Source organism: Idiotropiscis lumnitzeri, chromosome 7 (assembly GCF_059441095.1).
Source record: "Idiotropiscis lumnitzeri isolate Australia: NSW breed Sydney's pygmy pipehorse chromosome 7, RoL_Ilum_1.0, whole genome shotgun sequence".
NCBI lineage: Eukaryota > Metazoa > Chordata > Actinopteri > Syngnathiformes > Syngnathidae > Idiotropiscis > Idiotropiscis lumnitzeri.
Genome location: NC_142397.1, coordinates 20,434,994 through 20,460,433, shown reverse-complemented (window position 1 = coordinate 20,460,433; position 25,440 = coordinate 20,434,994). Strand labels below are relative to the sequence as shown.

The window sequence follows — 25,440 nt, the reverse complement described above, 5'->3', positions numbered from 1 at the left end:
CACACAATTATAGAGCATTTATACACAATACCCATTTTGATAACGTGACTCAGTGAATACAATAATTCTCTTTGCACAAATTTTCCCTCTATCATTAAGACTCTGTATAGTGTACTTAGTCATACTGAGAAGGAAAAAAAAAACTATGTTACATGTTGCATCAAAACGTGTTCCGATGCTGAAGCCCTGTGAATGTTAATTGAGTAAGAAAGTATGATAGATCTAGCACCTAAATTGAGGTTGCTTTTTCCAGAGTAGACAGAGCTTGCTTGTATTTATAGCATGACCCCTTCTTGTAAGTGGCTCGAACCAAAGCCTGGTTAGATCATTTAAAAGTTTCAAAATCGCACAAAAAATGTTAACATGAGCACAAAAGAGCCGCTCCCACAATCGCCTCTGATTTTGTCTAACCTCATCCTGGCCAGTGTTCATCACCACACAGCAGCGCCAGCTTTCACCTGCCTCAGATGTGGTCTCTTAACATGCAAAATCAGCCACCATCATTAGTCTCAGTTTTGATTAATCACATTCTGCATGCTCAATTAATTTATTCTTATTCTTCCAGTATTTTGCAAATTCAGGTAAAAATGCAGAAAATTAATTGAGCGAAATTTTTGCAGATGCAATCTTGGGTGCTCCCAGTTAGTAGAACAGCTTCCACGTCAGCCTTGCCTGCGCAATCAAGTTTGCGCCAATTTTTGGCCTTACAAACTTGTGGTAAATAAGGCTGCCTTATGTTTACATGTACAAATGCATGATTACTACTTGGAGTTGTATTTTTGACAAATTAACTTCAGTAATTTTAAGGGAGACGGGGAGCAAAAACCCCATTACAGTACTTGTTGCTACTAGTTTTAAGTAGCACTTACAGACACAGATGACTATCCAATACACGTACCATGGGAATGTCTAATCTAAAGCAGTAATTATTGTGCCTGTTTCATCTTCTGGGTGGAGTATCAAATTTAACTGGATAATGAGGTGTTTGAAATGAGGGTGTGGTTAGTGCATGCTTATATTTGGTGGCCATTACATCATATTTTAAATGTGACTGCTGTGTAAAACAGTGGTCTCCAACTACCGACCGGTACCGGGCCGCGGGCCACTTCGGTCCGGGCTGAGGCCCGCACAGATGAAAGCAAATAAAACTTGCAGAAAAAATAATAATTTGAAAATTTACCAGCTTCTTTCCGTTATCCATCTATCTTGACGCATAGCAATATGCTAATTTTCTCTGTCGCATTACGCTAATAATAAACCTACAAGCTAGCAAAATAAGTAAAAAAACAGATCTCGTATGAAGTCTGCTCTGCGGCGATCAGTTCTTTATAAAGAATTATGCCAAAGTTATATATGTTTATGCTGTCAGGGTTCGCCGTTCGGCGAAGAGGGGGTGGACCCAGAAAGCGAGGAAGCAGGGAACGGGTAAACTTAAAGGGAATTTATTACACTTAACAACGAGGACAAATAACGTGGCGTGGAAACAACGTGGCGTGGACAAACTAACGTGGCAGGGTGCAAAGTAACAAAGACAGACAAAACTTGACCTAACAGAACGAAAAGGACAAGTGACGAGGATCGTGACAAACGCTAGGGACCGTGAGCTTGAGCATGGGGCCAGAGCATGGGGCCAGAGCATGGGGCCAGAGCATGGGGCCAGAGCATGGGGCCAGAGCATGGGGCCAGAGCATGGGGCCAGAGCATGGGGCCAGAGCATGGGGCCAGAGCATGGGGCCAGAGCATGGGGCCAGAGCATGGGGCCAGAGACAAAACGAGAGAGCGAAGGAGGGTGGTCGAGAGAGTCCGTAACGGGCGTAGCAGGAGGAATGTTCCGACGCTGAGCTGTCGGCAAGGGGTGCTTAAATAGTCCATGATTAGGGGAGCAGATGGGAGTCAGGTGCGCTAATGATAACGGGGAACAGGTGCGTGGCTGGTGAGACAGAGTGCTGAGGGGAAACGCCCTACTCAGCTGACAAACATAAACAAAAGTGCACATGGCAGGAAGGTGACAAAAACAATAACAAAAACACTGACCTGACCGACACGGGTCATGACATATGCATGAGGTCTGTGGTGATTTATGTTGGCACATTTCAGGTGGACACTGCTAATATAGTTACATAATTTGTTTTTGCATTCATGTGTTATAATAATAATAAAAAAACAACAACAACAACAATAATAATAATAATAGTTTTTATTGTTATTATTATTATATTATTATTATTAATAATAATAATGTACTGTATATTTTGTGTTAGTGTACACTAAAGCCTTTGCACACTATCAGTCTCATCTCCATGAATAAATTAGATCACCTTTAACCAACGGGAGCACGTGAGCTGCATCGCAGGAAGTTGTTAGTGGTCAGCAGTCGCTTACTGCAAGTGATCAGAGCCATGAAAGCACAGGTGTCAAACTGCGGTCCTTGGAGGGCTGCTTTCCTGCAAGTTTTCCATCTCTCCCGGCTGCGACACACCTGATTCAAATGAGCAGGATACTTATCAGGCTTCTTCAGAGCTTGTTGATGAGCTGATCATTTGAATCAAGTGTGTTGCAGCCAGAAGAGATTGAAAGAATGCAGGAAAGCGACACCTATGCATTAAAGATATTTATTTTGAGCATTCTAATTCAAGGCTTGTTTGTTTGATCTGAAATACAACAATGGCTTTGGCAAAGTAAGGTACTCTGTACCTGCATTTTAAAACGTTACACGCGAGCTACGGTAGGGATGTTCCAGCCAAAATGTCTTTATGCGCTGCAAAATGCATCACTGCCTCCGCCTACCAGTGTCAGATCTCCCACTAAGTTAGGCAGCCATTTATTTTTTTGTATCTACTGTAGTTTTTCAGATTAGTTCATGTTAGGGCCAGTGCTATCGCTCATCATGCAGATTGTCATGCGTATGTGCGTATGACAACCAGAAAAAGTGCTAAGAAATTAGTACTGCAGGTTGGAAAAGGCTTAGATAACTCGAACAACGAAGAATGGCCAAGAGGATGATCAGCTTATTAGCCAAGTTATACAGTGAAATTGGAGGGAAACGTGAATATTTACTTTAAAAGTAAATTAACTGTCAGGGTTGAGGAAGATGAGGACCCAAACGCAGGGAAGCCAGGCAGGGGTAACTTAAAGGGCATTTATTAAACAGAAAACTAAGGCAAACAAGGAACTTGGAAAAACTTAACAACAGGAAAACAACTACAGGGAGAGGCGACAGGAACTGGCAACAGGGACAGGCAACCGGGACAAGCGACAGGGACAAGCGACACTTAAAATGACAATGAACCAACAAGAACTGAAAGCAACCAGGGAACTAAATACACACAACTTGACGAGACAACGAGGAGCACCTGGACAAGACACGGAGGGTTGGAAGGACCGGATTGGTTAACACTAGGGCTTGGGTAAACGAGCACAGGTGGAAACAATAGACAAGACGAGACAAGACACATGAACAAGGCCAAAACATGAACCCAAATACTAAACCAAAAATAACAAATACAAATCATGACATTAACAGCGTGTGCCCCAACGTTTTCTTCCAGCGCTCCCCAAATTTTAAGTCAGGGGCTTTTCTGCTCCTTGTAAAAAAAAAATTAAAAACATTCTTAGTCTGGAGCCCCATTTTTGCTTCCCCGTTTCAGACATGCTGTTTTTAAATAACAACATCTGTCTGAAGTCATATTCTTGAGGGATGTTATATGTTAATTTTTTTAGGTCCTCCTATCCTCTGTCCTCATACTAGCACTTTACCTGGCGAGAGCACAACGACAAACACTGGATTATATAAAAATTACCGTTTGTTAATATATGTGTTATTTGTAGATGCGAGCTCATGATTGTCAAATATTTTACAAAGTGGGGGCAAAAAAAAAAGTCAACTGGGCCGTGTTTTGTACGCGTGTGTTGATTACTGGACTAATAGAAGGAATAATCAATTGCATTGTCTATTCTAAAAAGATTAATTTTGACAGCCTAAACACAACTGATTATTGAATGAAAAATCTTTTTTTTTCTTTTCTTAAATTTGAACATTTTATTGTTTGATACGGTCTTCTTTTTAACTCAAACGTAAATAATCCATTGCCTTTTTTGGTTTGCTTGATTATTTTACTCAAGCAATTTCAATTAAAAAAATACATAACAGTCCTCTTTAAACAAACATTTAAAATTTAAATATCAAGATCACAAAACCGAACAAGAATAACATTCAGACCCACTTCAGCAATTTTACTTTCTTTTCATTAGTCATCTGACCTTTAATGAGACACTTGTGCTGACAAGTGGCTGTTGTGATTTTTTTTTTTTGCCACGGCTGGGCCAAAGGTTATTGATCTGGTAAATAAATTATTAGATTTTTCCACATATCCCCATGAATGTGAAAATCTGCCACGAGGGGTATGCGTACCCCTGGTTGGGAAACACTGAATTAGAAGACAGAAAAAGTCATTCATCACTCAGAGCATTTGTCAAGGCACAGAATGGGAAAACTAATATCTGATTTGTTAAAAGAAGAAACAACAATTTCAACTGTGTACGTGTGTGGTCAATGCCAACACTCGAGATTCTGAAGTTGTTGGGTAAAATAATATTTGCATGTAAAATCTGATTAGACCCCAAAAAAATAGATTCACAAACGACTGGAAGCCATATGGCCAAGATTTTTGTTTAAATTGTGGTTTGAAATCAAGACTAGCTCGTTAGCATTTCATGAAAATTGTAAATGTAGGTCTGTGCTTCTGATGGTGTTTGGGCCACCATTGTCATGGCAGCCATATTTGGACTAACAGTGCCAAAGAAACGGATCAGTCAGTGATCCTGTCCAGTTATGATTACAGCATCTCAGACCAAAATTCTTTGCACAATCACTGCCCATAGGGGGGTAGTTGCACCTCTGAGGGTTTTCAGCACCTGGCCTACAGAGACCATTACCCCCTTGACCTGTAATTTGGAAAAAAAACATATGCAATATATGTTGCAACAAGTGTTCGACCACCAATAGCACAGTCCCGATTGTTAAGTATAAAATGTACATATATTAGAACTAGTATGAATACTGTATTTGAATGTTTAATGCCATGTTAGTTGTGTGTGCTTTGCTGTAAATTAAATGACTAAAAAAATAAATAAATAAAGACTGCTTCTTGAGAATACCACACTGAGCAGACATGACCATCCAAGAGGTGGTCCAGCTAGCACAACGCAACCAAACTGTCACAACTCTCAGCGGCGGATGTCTTAGCTCATGAGTTAGGGCTGGCAAGATTAGTCAACTAATCACGACGAAGTCGACAATCAAAATCTTCAAGGATTAATTTAAATAGCCTACGAGTCGTTTATTCATATATTTATTTATTTGGCACATTGCTTTTCTCAATATACTACATTATAGTGCTGACAAAAAATAAACAATACCGTTGCGTTGATTGTGTAGACCAATTGACTACTACTAAATTATTCACACTAATGAAGAAAAACAAAATGTTTTGGATAAAGGTTAAAATAAAAAAAAATATACAGTGAAAAAGTGTTCATTTAAAAATTCTTTAGCTCAGTGCAATTTCCTAATGTACTCCTCTGATTTTACTGCATTCTACATTAAAAAAAAAGCTTGGTGCCTGAGAAGCAGGAAATTTGTTTACAAGTATTTCTTTTTGTATTTAAAGATAATTTAATAGTATTAGTGCAACTCTATATAGTGTATAGTTTTGAGACCATTTTAAAATGAATTGAACAATTGCAGCCCACAATTTTAAGGCCACTCTACTGCCTTCAATTTAAGTCGCACCATCATTTACACACACCTCAGAAATGCTGGTACAAGCTGCAAAGTTTAATTTTCTATCATCTTATTAATGTGTACATGCCAAAAAGAATTCAAGCTGTAAACTAATTATAGCTATACAAGAGCAGCCGCTTGCTGGTGCAACATGCCGCAATGTACATATGATTCGATTAGTCAACTAATCGCGACTACTGTTGGTGACTAGTCGACTACCAAAATAATAATTTGTGGCAGTCCTAGTGTCAATGAAGACTACAGCTAGCAGAAAAAGATTGTGTTAATCCAACGCAACTTGTGGTCCTGTCGGCTGAGGCGGCCCGTTGCTTTACCGGGCGAGGCTGACGGTAGATAAGTGGCAGTGGCACTTCCCTGCTCAGCATGAAGATATTAATGAACGGAGGAAAACTAATTATGGGATTCCCTGAGTAGGGGCGAGGGAAATCTAAAAAAAGTAAAATAAATCATATAAACGAAAGAGAGTTAAATTATACAGTATCCATTTTATATTGCATTTGGAGATTCAATATACTCCTGCCTGATATGAACCTCTTGGTAATTTATTGCTTAACGCTTGCCATCACACCAGACATGATCAAGCAAGCACAAGTCGATAATGAAATATTTGCCACCAGCTAACGACAGAATGACAGGACCAACACCACCGTGATCACATGGGTTGACAATGATGAAAGTGAAAACACCCCAAATAAATTCCGGCGACCAAGTAGAAAGTTGACATCTTAAAAGAGGAAGTGGAAGTTAGATACCTTCTGAGGAACAGTTCCGGATGCAAGTGTTCTGCAGAATAATAAACATCTCAAGGAAAGACCGGGGACCTTTCAGTCATGAAGCATTAAGGAAAAAGAGGAGAGAACAAGTGAGACACAAGGACCAAAGGAATAGGACGAAAGGATTGCATGATGAAGAGACAGCGACACTAGACTGGGCCATCAGAGTCACTCTTCACAGCTCGGCAAGATTGCACAATTAAACGACATAGAGAGTTGACTTTAACGATGTTGAATGAGGCCTTGTTTGAAATGAATATGCTCAAATCCAAATCGTCACTGTCCTGTGAAAAAAACACGTCCAATTGTGTAATCTCAAAAGCGGAAATGCTACTACCGTAAAAAATGGGGGAAAAATGGACTTACGTAAGTGTTTCTCACAGGACAGCGATGAAATGGAACATTTGATGAAAATTGGAGACTAAATAAATAAATAAATAATGAGAACTGTATTATACCTCCACTCTCCATTCGACATTAACTAGACTAACGAAAACACCACGCCAGCAGTTAAAATTAATAATGACATGAATTGTATGCACGCAAGAGAGAGAGAGCGAGAGAGAGAGAGAGGGAGAAAGAGAAAGGGATATCCAGAGTCACTGTCTTACATTTCATGTTGTGCTGAAACTAAATTTGAAATTATATGTGGTTTTCTTATCATCTACAAAGGTAAGTTTCAATGATATATGGGATAGAATAATATTCTTAAGTCTTCCACAGGCCAGCATTAAAAAATAAATTGAGATATGTAATGCTGTTACACTGAAAAAATAAATTGTTGCTGATCAAGAGAACGGTTTGAAATCCTAACAAAAAAAATCATGGAAAGAATGTTTCCTGAAATAGTGAGACATGGTCAATGACATGGAAAGTAACTGAAATGAAATACATGCTGACTTTGAAAGTGCAGCGACAAAGAAGTGAGACTGAGACTGTGCTGAATAAATGCAGCACTGTTATACCACTTGAATCTTGTGGAATTACAGTAAAACGCACCGGTAATTGGATCACATCACTCGTACCACACCAGTCACGACTGTAACACATGCAGGCAAATTGGGCTTAGTGCAATTCACATGACATAATCTCATTTAAGGCTCTCAAGTGGAGAAAAGTAAACTTCGACGCATCAAAGGCATATTAGTGCACAATGTAGGACGACGTATAAAAATGTTGACATTTGATTTATGGTATATCAAAGCACAGCTTTTTGGCACAGACATGAGAAATGATAACGAATGAAAAAAGGTGCATGAATAAGTACATAACTTAATGCAAAGAGGTTCAGGAGGGCTCATCATTATGTCCAATTATAAGTTGAATTATGTACTCAGACTGTGATAGAAAGTGCTTTATAGACTGCTTGGTTAATTCATGTTTTCTCCTACACAACAAACAGCATACATCTGAAATTGCTGTTACCATGGTGACTGGGACGAGCAGGGTGTAACGGATGAAACAGTGTGGCAACGGTACCTGAGCTGTGCTGATAATGCAATGATCTTTTTTTTTTTTTTGTCAAACAAGCCATGCAATTAGCCCTTCACCAGTTGGAAGAAAAATCTTTCTTTTTACCTGCAATGTCAAACCATAAGGGGGCCGAACTCCGCTGCATGGAGACCACGCCAACAATTTCGGTGACTTTGTCATTTTCCATAACCGTGAAATTGTAGAAAGGCTCATCGAACAGAGGTGGCAGGGCCGTGGGCGGAGGACGGCGGATCCATTCAACGTGGAGGCGAGCCGTAGAGGACTTCTGAGGACGACCATTGTCTGTTGCCTTGATCTAAAGAAAAAAAGTTATCAACCACGATTATAAAGGAAGTACGCAAAAGTCTCACAATAGTGTCAGTGGCACCCCATTTTAATAAATTGCCAATAGATCTTTTAATTTTTTTCCCACGGAATTGAGCTGTTACTAGAATCCTCTTCAGACATCTTAAAAGTAGGAACCCTATCACGATTCAGCGACACAGGAGGATTCGGCGAAACACTGAATTAAAGACATGAACAGCCAATTTTTGCTATTTAAAGTATTTGTAGAAGTTAGCACTACAACGCACTTAATTGTTTACACGAGGCGCACACACGACCCCGATCAGGATTCTTGGCAGCGATCAGCGAGTTGAGAAACGATCATTGATTCAATCAGAAGATGGAGCAATGTGTCATTTCAAACAACTTGTTTATTAACACTCTCTAGTTGATTCCCGCCATAGCAAAAATATAATGCAAAAAAAAAATTAAACCCCTAAAATTCTTCAAAAAATCCCTGATGAACATTAAGTATAACATGTAATGTGTAGAACAGGGGTCCTCAATCCTAATCTTCGAGTGTCCTGCCTGTTTACCATCTCTCCCTGCTGCAACACCTGATTCAAATGATCAGATAATCAGCAAGGTCTGCAGAGGCTAGATAACGATCCTGATTATTTGAATCAGGTGTGTAGCAGCAGGGAGAGTTGGAAAACAGGCAGGAATCCGGCCTTCGAGGAACAGGATTGAAGACCTCTGGTATAGATGTTTACATCTCCTCCTCTGACATGAATGAAAAAAACAAGCATGAACATCACCAGTCATTCAGGGTGCCAGGGTAAAGCGAAAACTATTACGTTGGTTCAACAGCTGTAAACAAGTCCATTTGCACTTAATTACCAACCACGCCGAGTACACCTTCTTATTTTTGGCTCAAATTGGAAGCTGGCTGCGTTCCACAAGTCCCACAGACAACAATGATTATTTTGTCTTAAATTGTTTGTCCACTTTTCACCTGTTGTGTATGTGACATCGTGATAAGCGCATTCTCAAAGCCGTTGCTTCGAGTGTAGCTGCACAGATTCGGCCTATCTACGCAAACTGTATTGACGTCATAAGGCCCGAGGGTCGAGGCCGGTGCGGTACAGAGATAGCGGCCGGAGGGCGAGGGACTGACCGGCAAAAAAGGGTCAAGTGCCCCGTTCTGTGTTATTGTAATGTCTCATTTTTCGTGGATAGACTCAATGAGAAAAATCGATTACATTCTGTGTCACATCTAGGCTTAACATAATTACTTTGTGTAGTGCAGTGTTTCTCAATTATTTTCCGTCACTACCAGGAAGAAAAAGATTCGCGCCCCCCCACCCTGCCACCATTTTTTTTTACATTTTGCACTAATGTACATTTCCTTTGTATATTGATGTTAGATTACGTCAAAAAATGCCCCTTAGCAAAGCTAAATTGGTAAGAAATATAATTTTGAGAACTATTATTGTGAGGATCTCGAAACTCAGTATTATGTGGTGCAAATATTGATGTGATGATAAATATTTACTATACGTTTGACAGCGAAACTCTTCGTCGTGATGACGTCATCTGTTTCCGTGTTCCGTTCTGAGAGCGTCTGTTAAATTGCTAACGCAGCCGTTGACTTATTTTATGTTTCGATACGTAATGATTGCAATACAACATTTCTGTTCAGAGCCACTGGCTCTCCGCCCAAACGCGGTTCGAGTCAGACTTCCATTAAAAGTCGAGCGTACATCGAAGCACTTATTACTCTGTAATTCATTTTAGCGTTTAGCACGCTTAGCGCCGCCTCGTTCGCCGACTCGTTTAGAACGCTTCATGTCAGCGGGGTCGTTTATTTGTCATCGCGCAGCTCGTTGCTGCTGCTGTGCACGGACTTAGATATAGTAGAAATAAAGCTCATACTGCTGCGACGCAAGATAGCTTGGCGGCGAGCGTTCAAGTAGCAGCGAAAGAAATTACTTCTGGACAACAAGCGGCAGGGTGACGCTTTTTTTTTTTTTTAATCTGTACTGTGTGACCTATTGCACAAACCTCAGCGTTGACTATCTCAAATTTGCGTTGCCTGCGATTGCAATTTCGGTCCCAAAACGATCGTTTAGCTGTACTACAGCGGAAAAAAAGCATGTACCTCAGGGTCACACGCGCGCCCCCTGGCATCGCACCGCGCCCCCCCAGGCCATGCCATTGAATTTGTTATTGAAAATTACTATAATAATTTAAGATATTCTGTTTCTAGGAATTGCATAAAGCTGTGTTGTACATACTGTCAGGATATCATAGCTCCCAGCAGAGAAGGCCTTGCGAGATGACACCATTGCCGTCTTGGGGTCAATGAAGAATTTCCCATCTTCATTGCCGTCCACAATGCTGTACGAAAGGTCACTGTTAGGTCCATCATCGCGGTCGTAGGCAAAGACTCTGTAGATAGGCTCCCCCTTCTTTCTCCGCTCCCTCTCCGGTAGTTTGACCTGGTACACCTTTTCTGGAAATGTCGGCTTGTTGTCATTTTCATCTAGGACCTGGACCATCACCCACACTGTACTCTGCCTTGGACTGGGCCCACCATCTGACACCAAAACCTTAAAGGGCAGGACAGAATTACAAGCATGAATGTCTATGAATGAATGTATGAGGCAAAAATTCCACAAATACGTCCCTCAATGAATTCTTACAGTACATGCTTTCTTAGATGCACTCAAAGAAAGGCTGACATTCACCTGCTTGAATTAGGCAATCAAACTACAGATGCAAATTAAGAAATGTACATGACTTACGGCTCTTTTGCAGAACCATACAAGTGAGTACAACCAGGTCTGGAGGTTGAGCCACATTTTGACATAAGTTACTTCAGATCGATGATCTATGTCGAGAACAACTTTTTTTTCTTTTTATCTTGAAATGTCTAGACATGAGATCCACTATCCATTTCTTCAAACTGTAAATTTAGTTTGAGTGCATATAGCTACAAAAACGTTATTTACCCAAAAAGCCAGGCATATTCTACAAAAAAGACCGTAAATCATTGGGGATGGTAAATCATTGGGGATGGTCTTAAACCAAGTCATTTTTTTTTTGCTGGGGGGGTTGGTTTACCTCAACATAAGGAAGTCATCAATACACATTGCTATTTTGTAGTAGTTCTGCAGATCATTTTAATGTGACAGTTTAAACATGTCTCTTGTTACTGGGAATTCATTAACTTGCCACAAGGTCAACTTCTGTAAAAGAGAGCATTACCACTTGCCAATTGTTTCACCGTTTAAGGCCAGTGGAGCCTCCATAGATACATGGCAGAGCCAATAGAATCCAAGCAAGCTCAGTGCGTGTGAATCAGAAAAATTCAGCTGTATACATATATGTTGTGGGCATATACAAATGCCCCAAAAACTGTTCTGTGAACTGGTATGACCACATTACATTTGTGTGACTGGCAAAATGATATGTCCAGTCACATGCACATAGAACCTCACTTAACTCATTTGTTAAATGCACTTGAATTCGGGCCACGCGTAACACACGGTAAACATTTTTCCACAGTTTGCATTTCTCAAAAGAAACAGTTTTTGAGTATTTCAAAGATTTTGAGTGAAATCGACTTCCAAGAGTTTAGTTCCATAAAATTTCTGTGATGCTTCTCGTGACCCCCAACGCATTAGCAGGGAGTATTATTTGCTTTCATGCCAGATGTTACCTTTAACATCGATGGTGATGAACTTTTCAGATTTTCACAATCACAAACTCTGGATTAATTTTGGTAATATGGAAGAATTTAATTAGACCAAATGCATTTCGGAAATAAAAATGGGTCGCAAGCTCGACAAATAAATTTTTCAATCGGTCAACTGACCACGGCCGCTTTGATTGACTGGTGAGTTTCTGTCTGAACCTTATTTATTTCCTGATTTGGCGCAGAGAAAACACAAGCTCCAATTGAGGTGAATTTACAGAGAAAACAAAACAAATCAAGTGTCCAAGTATCAGATGAAGAGAAAATAAATCATTTTAGAATGCTACCATATTTTCCCCACTGGTATCTTGGCTGTGATGGTTTAACTAAATATATAAAGCTATATATATATATATATATATATATATATATATATATATATATATATATATATATATATAACTTATATGAAGTGGAGGTGATTCTTATGCGCTGATGTAATAAACATAACATAATAGTCCCTGCTATTCTTGGTTATTATCTTTGAGAAGTGTCTGAACAGGTTTTTCTCCATTTAAATGGGTGCTCAGTCCACGGGTGGGTTGAGCAGTGTCTTAAGCTAAAAATGCAGATACCACAAATTCGCCCTCTCAACACTGGTTGAAGGTAATTTTCTGGCTGAGACACAACTTTGACAACTCCAGCCAAGCTTTAGGTAGGGGGGCTTTGGGCAAGGGATTTGTAGTGCTCATTGTGCATTTGGTCGTGACACATGTGCATTTTCTGGATATCCTCTGTGAAAGGCCATTCCACAGAAACTTCTTTATGTTGCTCAATACTGCAGTTGAAATCAGGTCATTCCAAATATGCTCATGGTCAGAAATCAATTGCCTTCTTTACAAGGTCTTTATTGTTTGTAAGACACTGCTTTTATTAGTTAGCTTGCTTTAACCACGAACTAAGTAACCAAGTTACGTTCCAACTTTGTTCAACATGTGTTGCCCAATACCAATAATAACTTAATGTGAAGTAACTTTTTTATTGGGTCAGGATTTATGGCACTGATGCACACATCGACTGAACATGATTATTTCCAGGCTCCGGCGGGTAACGAGCACAATTTTAGCCACAAGACCTTTTTTTTGTCAAAAGGTCTTCATTGTAGGTATAGTGCATGAAGTTGCATATTTAGGTCATTGATTAAATAGCACCAGTTCTCCCACTCCTGACTCCATAATGGCGATGTGTGCAAAATTTCCCCTGTTGCGAATTTAATCAAGACCCTTTTTTCGCTCTGGTAACCACTTAGAGAAGCTGAGTGCTTTGGCGTCATCACGTTGGTGCTTATTTGCAAGTTTGCGGTGCCGAGCCATCTTTGCATGAAGCTTAGACTTCGAGCAATACAATCAAATACGTTGTTTGCTGTGCAATCTGTTCATCCTAAATTTGGGGTAAGCACAAACAACTACACAGTCATTAGAATCTTGCGTGGAAGAGTCTTTCATCTGAAACTGGAAAATAAACTACTGGACCTTGGAAAGCTTGGACTACATTGAATATATGTTCCAAATTTGTGTGCTCAGCTTGTGTCTCATAGTTCACGCTTTCCAAAATGGTTGTGTAGCCTTAGCTAGCATGCATTTTAGACCTTCTGGCTGAAAAAAAAGTCTTGGAAATGGCTGGCCAGGTGTTCTCAACAACTCTGGTCATCACACACAAAATTGGAAGGACTGGTGTGTGTGTGGGGGGGGGGGGGGGTCATGTGCATGAACGTGGGTGTGTGTGTGTGTGTGTGTGAGATCTGCATGTCCAGAATAATTGTTAGGTTAATTTAAAACTGTTTCTCTTATGGTAACTCATTTTGATCCTCAGACCTCAAGACGTGCACACACACACACACACGCACACACTCCTGAAACAAGAATTACACACTTCTTTCACTCAACTCTGAGTCATGATGAGAAAGCCACTGCGTGGCACAATTTATCACTAATCAAGGTAGACTCGAGTTGAAACAGGTTCTCATTATTGTTAAAAGAGACCAGCATGATCTGACTGTCCTCAAACAAGCTCTCTTAGCGAGCTAATGAAAACCACATTGAGGAAAGCCAAAGAGAGGAGAGGGAACAGAGCTGAGTATGTGTCGTAGATGAGATGGGAGAGGCCATTTGTTTTCATCAAAATCTTGGCAGCTTCTGAAATGGAGTATGAGTTGCAGGGTTAAGCACCGACCGGGCGATGTCAACCATATGTCGTTCATTTACAAAGAGCAGGTCACCATGATGAGTTCTGTGGTAACACAACAGGGGTGGAAATAATTTCATTTGGGTTTATTTATTATGCAACATGAAATTGGATACCTGTATCTCAATGTGTAAAGTGTTTCACCTTGTTGAATCTTTATCGTTGTCGTTTTTTTTAAATTTTATACAGTGTAATTGTTAGGTGTGAGATTATTTTTAGAAGGTCGCAATAAGTATTGCTTATTAAAATCTCAAAACAGAAAACCTTTAAAAAATGTATCAAGTTAGAATATATGAATAACCATCAACAAATTGGGACTCATCACATTTTGATGTGTGGATTATATTATGCATATCAGAGAAGCAAAACAAAATGTTTTGTATGAGTGGCTTGTGGCAAATTGGTCATGTTGTGTTGCTTTGATTGCTGAGATATCCGAGTTCATAAACACTCGGTGCATAGTTGCGAGTTAGCATATTAGCCATTAGTTAGCCGTTCAATGTCAACCACCGGCATACAAAACTGTGTTTTACTGTTTAATAATCTGACTCATAGTTCACAGTAGACAGTACAATATATTAGGGAACCACAACAGGTTATTGAGGCGGTGTTCCATCAGACGCACACGGTAGCCTGTGTGTGCTAGCTACAGCTAGCTTCTAGACATGACTGTCCCTATGTCAGAAATTAAATTGGGGCATCAATCGCAACATGCTTGCTTTTGATATGCTCCTTTATCACCGCCGTGCTTCTATGAAAGGGAGGTTCATATCGTATTAAGTAATTTGGTGAAATGCGCCCACTTTTGGACTCTGGTGCTAACACAACATGGGTTAGCCATGAAACTCAATTACCCAGAAGGTTTCTGTTTTACATCAAGAATGACCCGGATTGCCACTAATTTGCTTGTGCGTTGCAGGCAGGCATACAGCCAGCAGGAGATGAGGCAGTTTTCAGAAATATTCACGGCGCCAAATTTACTTTTAAATTCTATTTGCTTGTTATTTTGGACACCAAATCCTCACCTCCAAAACATGTTCCGTTTGTTGTTCACGGTCCAGTTTCCTCGAGGTTGTTGTGATCACACCTGAGACAGAAAAAACATGAAGACACATTTTTTAAATTGCACATAAAACCCATGCCAGTGAGCCAAATGTGAAAGTTCTTGTTGACTTCTATTGTTGTAATTGGAGTGAAAGACACAAGAACATAAGCTACTGTAGCTGTTTCAACAGGAGCAAAGATGAAGGTTGAGATAATGAAACACAATTAATTGTATAATTAATATGCAATTGCAATAATTGGGCCTATTGAAAAGACACAGTTGTAACAACAACAAAATAATAACACCTGCAGACTAACCCAGATTCTTAGCATGGGAGACAGAACACACCACTGACGCCTGTCGTCAAAAAATTTAAACATTGTATGCTGCCATCAGTTTTGTTGGCTGCACATACTGTAATTCATTTTGCCAGGAACTACTTGATTGCTACGTGAAGTTGTTGATGCAGCGGACATGTGGGCGTATTTGTGTATTGAGAGGTATCTGATGAGCTCTATAGTATTTGAACTACTCACTAATTAAAATGTGCAATCAAACATCAATGCTTTAGAAATGGAGTCCATGCTGCCTTTGTCAAGGCTTGCAAGTCATATATTACTTGTTCTTTCCATCATTAATTGTCAAAACAAATACATTTATTGATATTTTATCATTTCATTTTAGGTTCAGATACAAAATATGCAATTGAACAATCAGCCACAAGACTGAATTTGATTTGAATATTTGATTGGTAGCCTGTGAAATGTTTACTTTATTTAATTGCTAGATTTTTACTTTAAAATAGGATTTAATCTTTGTAGAATTTAATTATCTCCATTCATTAACTGAGTCTATTATGAGAAGGGTTTAAAATTTGCTTCTTTGTGTAAAAGCTGAAACGAGCTGGCATGCAAAATATAGCAAATATGTCGGTAATAACATTCATGCATGGGATTTTATGTAACAAATTGTTCAATCATATGAAAAAAATTACGCAAAAATATTTCCAGACGCAAATATTTTCTAGCGTGATCCATGAAGAATCAAAGCTCCAACACAGGCACAGGTATAGCAAGAGCAAAGAGTTCACCTTCCAACAAACACATGTCGAAACAGTTTGGTTCCTTATGAACACAATTTGGTGCGCCACATCCAAATGACAAACGGTCCTGTATTGGTCAAATGATTTTTTATTTTATTTTTTTTTTGCTAACTGAGGCTCGTCGACCTCTGTTTTGTTTTTGCTTGTTGGTTATCATTGCTTTTTTTTTTTGTTGCTTTAGTGCATTTGGGTTAAGTTTCACTGATTTTGTGCAGCTGTATTTGAATAAAGACTGTGTGACTGTTAAACCATTTTCCGATTTAAATTGTGGTCCGTTCATTGGCTTAGGTCATTAATAGCATAAATACAAAGCAAAGTACACGTTAAAAAAAAACTTCAGTGTCCAAGTCAGTTTAAAATATAAAATTTGGTGACAAATGTTCAACATTTCATTTGAAATTCAACATGGGTAATGTTTCATATCGCTGGCAGCTGAATTTCTAAGTCACAAGGGAAAAGCGAAGCAACCGCTGTTGTCCAATGTAATGGTCCTTATGTCCATGTTTTAATCAGTCCTCCATTAGGAGATAGTGCATGCAGCAGCTAAACAATTGGTTATGTTAAAGGGGAACTCAAGGCAAAAATATTGATCGTAATATTATGGTCTATTTGTTCCACTGGTCTAACCTAAACATGATATTGTGATTAAAATTGCCTTTGTGGAATAAGAATTAAAAGAAATACAGTAACTCACCATGGTTAAAAAAAACTGTTACTAATTTAAATTCAGAGGTGGGTAGTGAAGTTACATTTACTCTGTTACATTTACTTGTGTAAGTTTTGGGATTTTATTTGTACTTCTAGGAGTAATTCTAAATCACTGTACCTTTTTCTCTTACTTGAGTAGATTTATGAAGAAGAAACTGTACTTTTGGTACATTGAACTTGTGACTTAAATGTGCTCCATGTGTCTGTCTCTCTCTCTCAGCGAAAGGTGCATTTATTTTGTCAGAGAGAGATCTCCGCAAGGCTTGTCCAAGTGACCGTGTTTCACCAATCAAACGTAGCGATAGCCCTCTTGTGAATCGTCACATGATCAAAATCAACTTCAGCAGCAGGAAAAAAAAGTAGTTCTCGGAATGAATGGATCAAATAGTGTCACTGAGCAATGTCGACTATGCGGACACAGAAGAGACAGAAGGAGGAACACACCTGGCCTCACATCAAAAGCATGTTGCCCTTAAAAGGTGCAAAACACCTCCTAGCTACACTATGCAGAAGAGATGTAAAGATTCATTGAAAATCGATTTGATATCGATATAAACTGCTCAAAATATGCATCGATGTAAAAAAATAAATAAAATAAAAGAATCGATTCGCACGCCATGTTAGCCAGAGCCGTTCTCTCGTGTCTGCTGGAAACAAACTGCCTCAGCGCAATTACTTAATATGATGTAAACCTCCCCTTCATAAGAGCACAGCAGTGATCAAAGAGCACCTTAAAAGGAAGCACGTAGGGCCTGATGCGCAATTTGATTTCCAACGGAGACTGTCGTGTCTGAAATCTAGCAGTAGTTAGCACGTGTGCATCTGATAGAACACCACACGCGATAACATATTGTAGCGTCTACTGAGGATTACGCCGGTATTAGTAAGCAAACTCAAGTGTATTAAAAAACACTTTTAAAAAAGAATTTAAGTTTTGCAACGAAAATGCAATTTTTTATGTTTGCAGCGGAGAGTGGGTGGTGGGGTCGGGACGCGAATTGTTTTGTTTTTGCTAGGGGGGGCGAAATTAAATAATTGAGAAGCACTGATTTACACACTTGCACTAAGCATAAATGCCTATTGCGTTTGTGGTGGCCGCAGCACCAACGAGAGACAAGCATGGCAGCAATTCAAATCAAATTAGATCTCAAATCAAAATCGGGAACTAGAAAATCAAAAATCGAATTGGGGCTTGTGTGACTCATTACATCCCTTCTAGGCAGCGTCTACTTTGTTTGCCTAAACTAACAGAGATTTCAACTTTCAAGAACTCAACATCAAACTTGAGGAAACGTAGCGGTAAGTTTCCTAAATTTGTCTTTCAAATTACATTTGTTTAAAAAGAAAATAAGTACGGGTTCATGAAATTTTGTGCTTTATTTCTTATATTTAGAATATTATTTTTCTATTTATTAAAGTACTTGAATTTACCTTAAGATTATTTCCAACTATTCTTTTTTTTATTAGATTTATTCTATTGATTGGATCTTTAATTTGCCTGAAGATTATTTTGTATTTTTGTCTGATTGAATGGTTGTTTAAAAAAATGTGCACAAATAAATCAGCCATTGCTACAGTTACTGAGTACTCGGTTAGTTTTTTCACCAAGTATTTTTTTACTTTTACTCAACTAATTATCTGGATGACTACATTTTACTTCTACTTGAGTCATATCATACGGAAGTAACAGTATTTTTACTTGAGTACAGTTTTTGGCTAATCTACCTACCAAATTCTGATAACACAGATATACTGTACTTCAATCGTGAATGAGCATGAATCCAACTGTTGTTGCTTGTCAGCCACCATGATTACTTTGGTCTATGGCCATGAACCACCATATGATTTATCAGCCAAAATTGTTTGAAACATTACTGTAGTCAGCATCAAGCCCTATACAGACCAATGGTAAAAAAAAAATAACGAAATAACATTGTTGTTGGTGTTCCCCATGCCTCCTGGCCCATATATGGGACCCTATTTCCAAGACTTTCAGCACAAGTCTAGCACAAAGCGAAGTCTCTGCATGGGTGAAGGTTTTTTTTCTTAAGTAAGGATTTCCAGCACTTCAAAGCAGAGCTGACCACGGTAAATCAGAGGATTATTGAAGCCGAAAATCGAATTGGAAATGTAGAAGACAGAGTCCAAAATGAATAAGAGGCTTATTTCATTTTTGTATGAATGGCTGACAAGTCATAAGTCTCACTGAACTAAATATGCAAACACAATGTGGGAGAAAGAAAAAGAGATTGACATCTGAGTGGGAATGATCTACAATGTGGAAAGTTACGGGGAAATCAATGAACTCCCAGTGAATTTGGATGGAGAATATACTTTATTACTCCATGTCAAACAAAACACCATGATTGTTCTTCTTCCATATGTTCGAGAAGTTGTGGAGCTCAGTGAGCAAATAATTTTCATATCATATGGGACTGCCCACTTATTAGACAATATTGGAAATGGAGCATTATAAGACATTTTTAAATGTTTTCTGTTTGGAGTAAAAACTCTTCTTTTTGCTTGTCCATCTCATGAATGGAATAAAACAATAATATTTATGTGGTATTTTATTGGTTGCCAGCAAAAAGTCTGTAACAAAAAAAGTGGTTGTCACAAGAAAACCCTACTTTGTCAACATGGTGGTGTATACTAATGGAAGACATGATGGCATTTGTAAGTCAGAAACATGATTGGTTTGAAATATGTTGGAGAAAATGGGTATGAGACATGCAAATTAAAAAGTCCAATTTTATTTTGAAAGATGACAATGTTGCTCCCTGATGTTCATATTGTTCTGTTTTGCATTTAATTTGTACTATTATTTTTTTTCTCTTTTTGGGGGATGGGAAACTGTAAAAATGACAACAATGATGTGCATGCTTGAGAAAGGAGTGTACACGAGCACAGTGGGGTGATCAGTGAAAACAAAACAATATGGAACACGTCATTGAGTTCTGTGGAACTGAAAAATGTATAACACTGTTTAATTTTTATTTGGCTGAGTGTCATGTGTGCAGTACCTGCGACTGGGCGGGCCTGAAATACTGAACTCACAGTTGGACTAAAGCACGAACGAATGCCAACCACTAGTAGTTAATTGCAACATGGGCTTCAATACTCAGTTAAGTAACAGCATCAAGAAGATGAAAGCAACAGTCACAACACCCACCAGATTCCTCAATGAAATTAAAGTGGAGCATGTGAGAAGAAATCAGCACAAAGATTAAGGTCACTGTGTTTTTTTATTTTCATCAATGCAATATACCAACTGTGATAATGAAATTAGCAGTATGAGCACGCTTCACCATGAAGGAGTTGATATGAAGAGTTGTGTGAGTATAATTATAGTCAGCTTTGTTTCACCAGTGACAAGAAAGAAAAGATCAAGGAGACAGTAAACAAAAAAAATTTGTTTGTTGGCTACTTTCTCAGGCGTAACAAAGCCTCTTTACAATATATGTAACATGCATTTGTGAGGAAAGCAGCATAACTGACTGTGCCAAGGAGTTCAATCTTTTGTTGTACTTTAGGTGCCTCCGGTTCCCCCACCCACATTCAACAGGACAACTTCAGGGTGGTGTTTCACAAGAGCGACCCGTTGAATTACTCGGCATAAGCCCACATAACATCGCCAAACTTAAGTCTGCACTCCATGAAGTGCGGCATATCAGAGACGGATCTCAAATTCGGTGTCATGAGAAGATGACACATCAAGAAAGCTTTTCCTGACCCTTTCAGCACTTGTGAACAGAAGGGTCGCTCTAATAATGTTTTGCAGGACCGAACAGCACATGGCCCTCTGCCAAGAAAATCTGGAACATTTGTCAATCTTTGGTTTTATGGGGTGACACAATGTCTCTTATGAACTATTCATTTCCAACTCAAAAGTCCACAATTCCAGTCATCTCCGTAGATCACGTTTCGGAATTTGCTAATTTGAGAACATATTTTTTAGATTCCCCTGATAAATTGCAGCAACTGTATGCCAACCACATATTATTAGAATTGAATTGGATTCATTTAAAGCCCTGTCAACACTGCTCAATTTTCATCAGCTCACTGCCACAGTAGTATATATAGTCACTTAATAGGAACTTTAAAATGAGTTATCATATGTATATCTGAAGTGCTTGTTTGAATGTCTAGTGTAGTGAGTGGGGTCATTTTGTGTTTAAAGAATAAATTGTTATACAATAAATTCCTCTATCTTTGGTAACAACAACAAGCTACCAAATACACTAAGACATGAAGTAAATCGTTTTACAAATATTCAAAAATCTGTAAATTTAGACTTTTTCTCCCTCTGTGGCTTCTAACCTTTATTGACTATTATCTTTATGAGAGATTGCTGAAACAGGAACACAACACAAATATTTCCTTTTTTGAAAATGCTATCAAAGATAAATTACACTTAGACTGTATATGCAATTTAAAAGATGTTTGGTATACATGGACAAAAAATAGTGATATGATAGTGAGGACTCATTTGGCAGGGTACCGGTGACAACTACTACGCTTCTCCTGCAAACTGATTGATTGGCCAAGTCAAGAGTCGCAACACGGTCAAAACCAGGTGATCATCCTAACTCATCCATCCACCCATTATCTGTACCGCTTCTCTTCACAAGGTTCACAAGAGCTGCCTTTGGGCTGTAGGCGAGGTACACACTGAACTGGTTGCCAGCCAATCGCAGGGCACACAAAGACGTACAACAATCCACGCTCACACTCATACCGGATTACCCAGAGGAAACCCACGCAGGCACGGGTAGAACATGCAAACTACATACAGGAAGGCCGGAGCCGGAATCTAACCCACAACCTCTGCACTGTGAGGCCATCATTCTAACCAGTCATTTACCGTGCCGCCCCCATCCTTGCTCACTCTATTGTAATAAACAACATTCAGTTCGTCATACCTTAAAACAGGCCTGCAGGATGAATTTGAAAGTGAAAAAAAATACATCAAAGATTTTGTGGTTGAATTGTTTTTTTGGGGATCTGTTTTACGACTTCCAAAAATATCCCTTTGCATGTACAGGTGGTTGTGTTGGGCCCTGGGATTTCTGTGCGTGGACTGAACGCTATGAGCTGAAGAAATTTTATCAAGGTTTACCTTAGTGTGTTGTAATAACTGGAGTGGAGAAGTTGTAAGACAACGAGCACGATGGCTATCAAATCTTTGCCATGAGCACTTTACATTATCAAAACAGTTCTGATCACTTTATTTCAGGTACTATTTTCTTTTTCATGTTCAATGGGTCATAAAATTAACCTTTGATTGTAAATTCCAGGCAGACATGATGCGTACCTGTTTGCTTACCCATTCACGTTTTAGTTTGGATTGCTGTTTAACATAAATCTGTTTTTCTATTACGTACAAATACAATTGTACATGTTGGAATAACAGAACATTTTTCATCAGATTTGCACATATTTTAACTTGATAAGCACATTTTAAACCCAGACTTGATGTCTGTGGAGCGATGTGTTGCAAACAAGCGCATCTTTTTTCAGCAGCTAGCGCTAGCTTGAAAGGCTTCCACTCCGCACAGCAGAACAAGTTTATCTTGACACTAACATTTTAATGAATATTTTAAACCAGTAAAGTAGTGGTCAATGTACTACGTCAACGAAAAGCAACTTTGCTGCCTCAAGCCAAAGATCCATATCTACCCTCTATACCCAAGCTATATGTCATTAAAAAGCCAGATATGCGCTCCACATTTGCAGGATAGACCGATTGCTCAGGTGAAATTTGACATGAATCTCCAGAATAGTTATGAGTAACAGAATGGACTTTATATTTGACTTTTATTCAATCTCACTTGAAGCATGAAGTATAAAGTGGAAATGTGTGGTGATTGTAATTCAGCCAGGTAGACGGTTCATTTATTACACGAGGGAATGGCGTGATGTCATCTTCAGCAGTGATGTCTCCATTAAATGAGATCGCAAAGCCTCGCCTCATTTCCCCAAAATTCTGTATTTCGACCTCCACACAAACGCTCCTCTGTAGATATGAGATCTTAAAAAGATGAGCCCCTAGATTTACCACATTTACTTCCGTAATCACTACATTGTGAGTGATCTTCTCTTTTTCTGCACATGCGGGTCACTTTGGGGATGCATTTGATTCAGACACCAGACAGTCTGAAGTAGCATTTAATATGTTTAAAAAAAAAAAGAAGAAACATCTAAATTGTGTATTAAGATCTGCTGTGTGAATTTAGGCTAAATTGCTACCCTGAGTTTCCAGTTAATGCATAGATTTGGAAGTCGGTTGGTCACATTTTCTGGTTTTCTGGTGACCGACAGCTTACAGATTGATTTATCCATCCATCCATCTTCTGTACCGCTTCTCCTCACTAGGGTCGCGGGGGGTGCTGGAGCCTATCCCAGCTATCTTCGGGCAGTAGACGGGGGACACCCTGAATTGGTTGCCAGCCAATCGCAGGGCACACATAGACGAACAACCATCCGCGCTCACACTCATACCTAGGGGCAATTTAGCGTGTTCAATCAACCTGCCATTTATGTTTTTGGAATGTGGGAGGAAACCGGAGTACCCGGAGGAAACCCACGCAAGCAGGGGGAGAACATGCAAACTCCACACAGGATGGCCGGAGCCGGGATTGAAGCTACGCCCAATGCTGTCTCTCACTGTGAGGCCATCGTGCTAACCAGTCGGCCACTGTGCCGCCTTATATTTATATTTATATTTATATTTGGGCAAGTGGGGTTGATTCCGCTGGACGTACTTCTGGGCTTGTATCACTCTTGTGAGAATAAACGACGAGCATTTCAGAAATCCCAGCATGGGATCTGCATTTTTGCCTCATCGTTTTCTATTCACCTCACTGACCCGAAACATTACAGGGGTCATCCTGTTCTCATTCTTTCTACTATAAATGGACATTTAGCATGAGTAGGGGTTTTTAAAAGCTTCTACAAATGGAGAGTGAGGGGAGGACCGTTAGAGTCAAGGGCCAGGTGAGTTCAATTACAAAAAGTTAATACTTGTAATCAAGATTCAGCACCAGGGTTGTCGAGGGAGACGCGGCTTTGAAAGGAGAGAGAGGTAGAGACTCTCAAATAGTCAGGGAATGGAACTGTTGAGCTGAACAGACACGGGACAAGTCACATTTGTCGTCCAGCATAAAGCTTAGCAGTAACAACCGGAACAGCGCGTCTTAACAACAATTTATTCACAGTTCGTAAGCAGTCCAAATACGCAGTCGAGCTTTTCAGATCTTTCCGACAGGCTAGTGACCAGGCACACTGAGAAAAAAAACGAAATAGTCTGGACTGGACTAAATCGTGTAAAATTCTGGTTCAGACAGTTTTTGCATTGTAAGAATATAGTTCAGTGAAAATTAATTATTGCGGTTCAAATAGTTAAAAGTTGCGCAGTATAATAGTCAACAGCTTCACTACAAAAAGGGTTTGGTTTGGTGACATCCGGCTTTCCATTCAATACGATAAAATCCATCTACTGGGGTGTTTTTTTTTTTTTGCTTATACATTTAAAATGATACTATGATAAACAATTTAACTCTGGAGAATTTACATGCATATATTTAAGTCTTATCCTTGATTAGTTGATGTTAAAGTTCAATTTATCAGTTCCAATGTTGAAAATGTGCTACCTTTGTAGCTGTTAAACTGAAAAGATGTTCTAATGGAATCGTATTTCTTTGAGAAAAAAACCCCATCAAAGTGATTGTTTTTATTTTTATAAAAGATCTGCTAACATCAGCCCACTTCACATCAAATAACGGTAGGCTTTGTTTTAAGATGATGAATGACAATAATCATGTCTGATTGATGCATACAGTTCAGATCACTCTAAAACACATTCATTCCCAGTGATGAATTTTTGACTTAAGAATACAGACATTGATCAGTCTGAAAATACCTGGCATTGAATCATTTTCATTATGAATTGATTGTATGAAAATGTATAACAAGGTTTATGGAAGTATACTTAACGTTGTTACTGATTGTTTTAAACATAACAGAACATCAAAAGTAGAATATCAATTCTTCAAGATAAATGCAGAGGTGCCAACCTATTGAAATTCACTTCGAGAACAAATTGCCTGAATTTCCATATTTTCAACCTTTTGCGAAGAACATTACGACAGGACACCATTAACTCAGTATGTTATGTAATAGGATTAAAAAAAAATAAAAATTGCAAACTGTTTAATTACACAGCACAATCATAACTGTCATGATTTGTATTTGTTATTTTTGGTTTAGTATTTAGTTTCATGTTTTGGCCTTGTGTTCCTGTGTCTT

At 39.0% G+C, this 25,440-nt stretch overlaps 1 protein-coding gene across 8 annotated transcripts in view; it reads right to left on the bottom strand.

The window, feature by feature from the left end:
- Positions 1–25,440, bottom strand: part of LOC148333984 (protocadherin Fat 3-like) — a 178,680-nt gene that overhangs the window by 52,021 nt on the left and 101,219 nt on the right. For 6 of the 8 annotated variants that reach the window (XM_088300252.1, XM_088300255.1, XM_088300256.1 and 3 more), the window contains exons 5-8: positions 15,304–15,365; positions 10,632–10,946; positions 8,155–8,365; positions 6,556–6,624 (exon numbers count right to left, since the gene is read on the bottom strand). In XM_088300252.1, the coding sequence (XP_088156378.1) occupies positions 6,556–6,624; positions 8,155–8,365; positions 10,632–10,946; positions 15,304–15,365 (657 nt within the window). The remainder of the gene's footprint in view (positions 1–6,555; positions 6,625–8,154; positions 8,366–10,631; positions 10,947–15,303; positions 15,366–25,440) is intronic. The other 2 variants (XM_088300257.1, XM_088300260.1) reach the window with 1 other exon arrangement.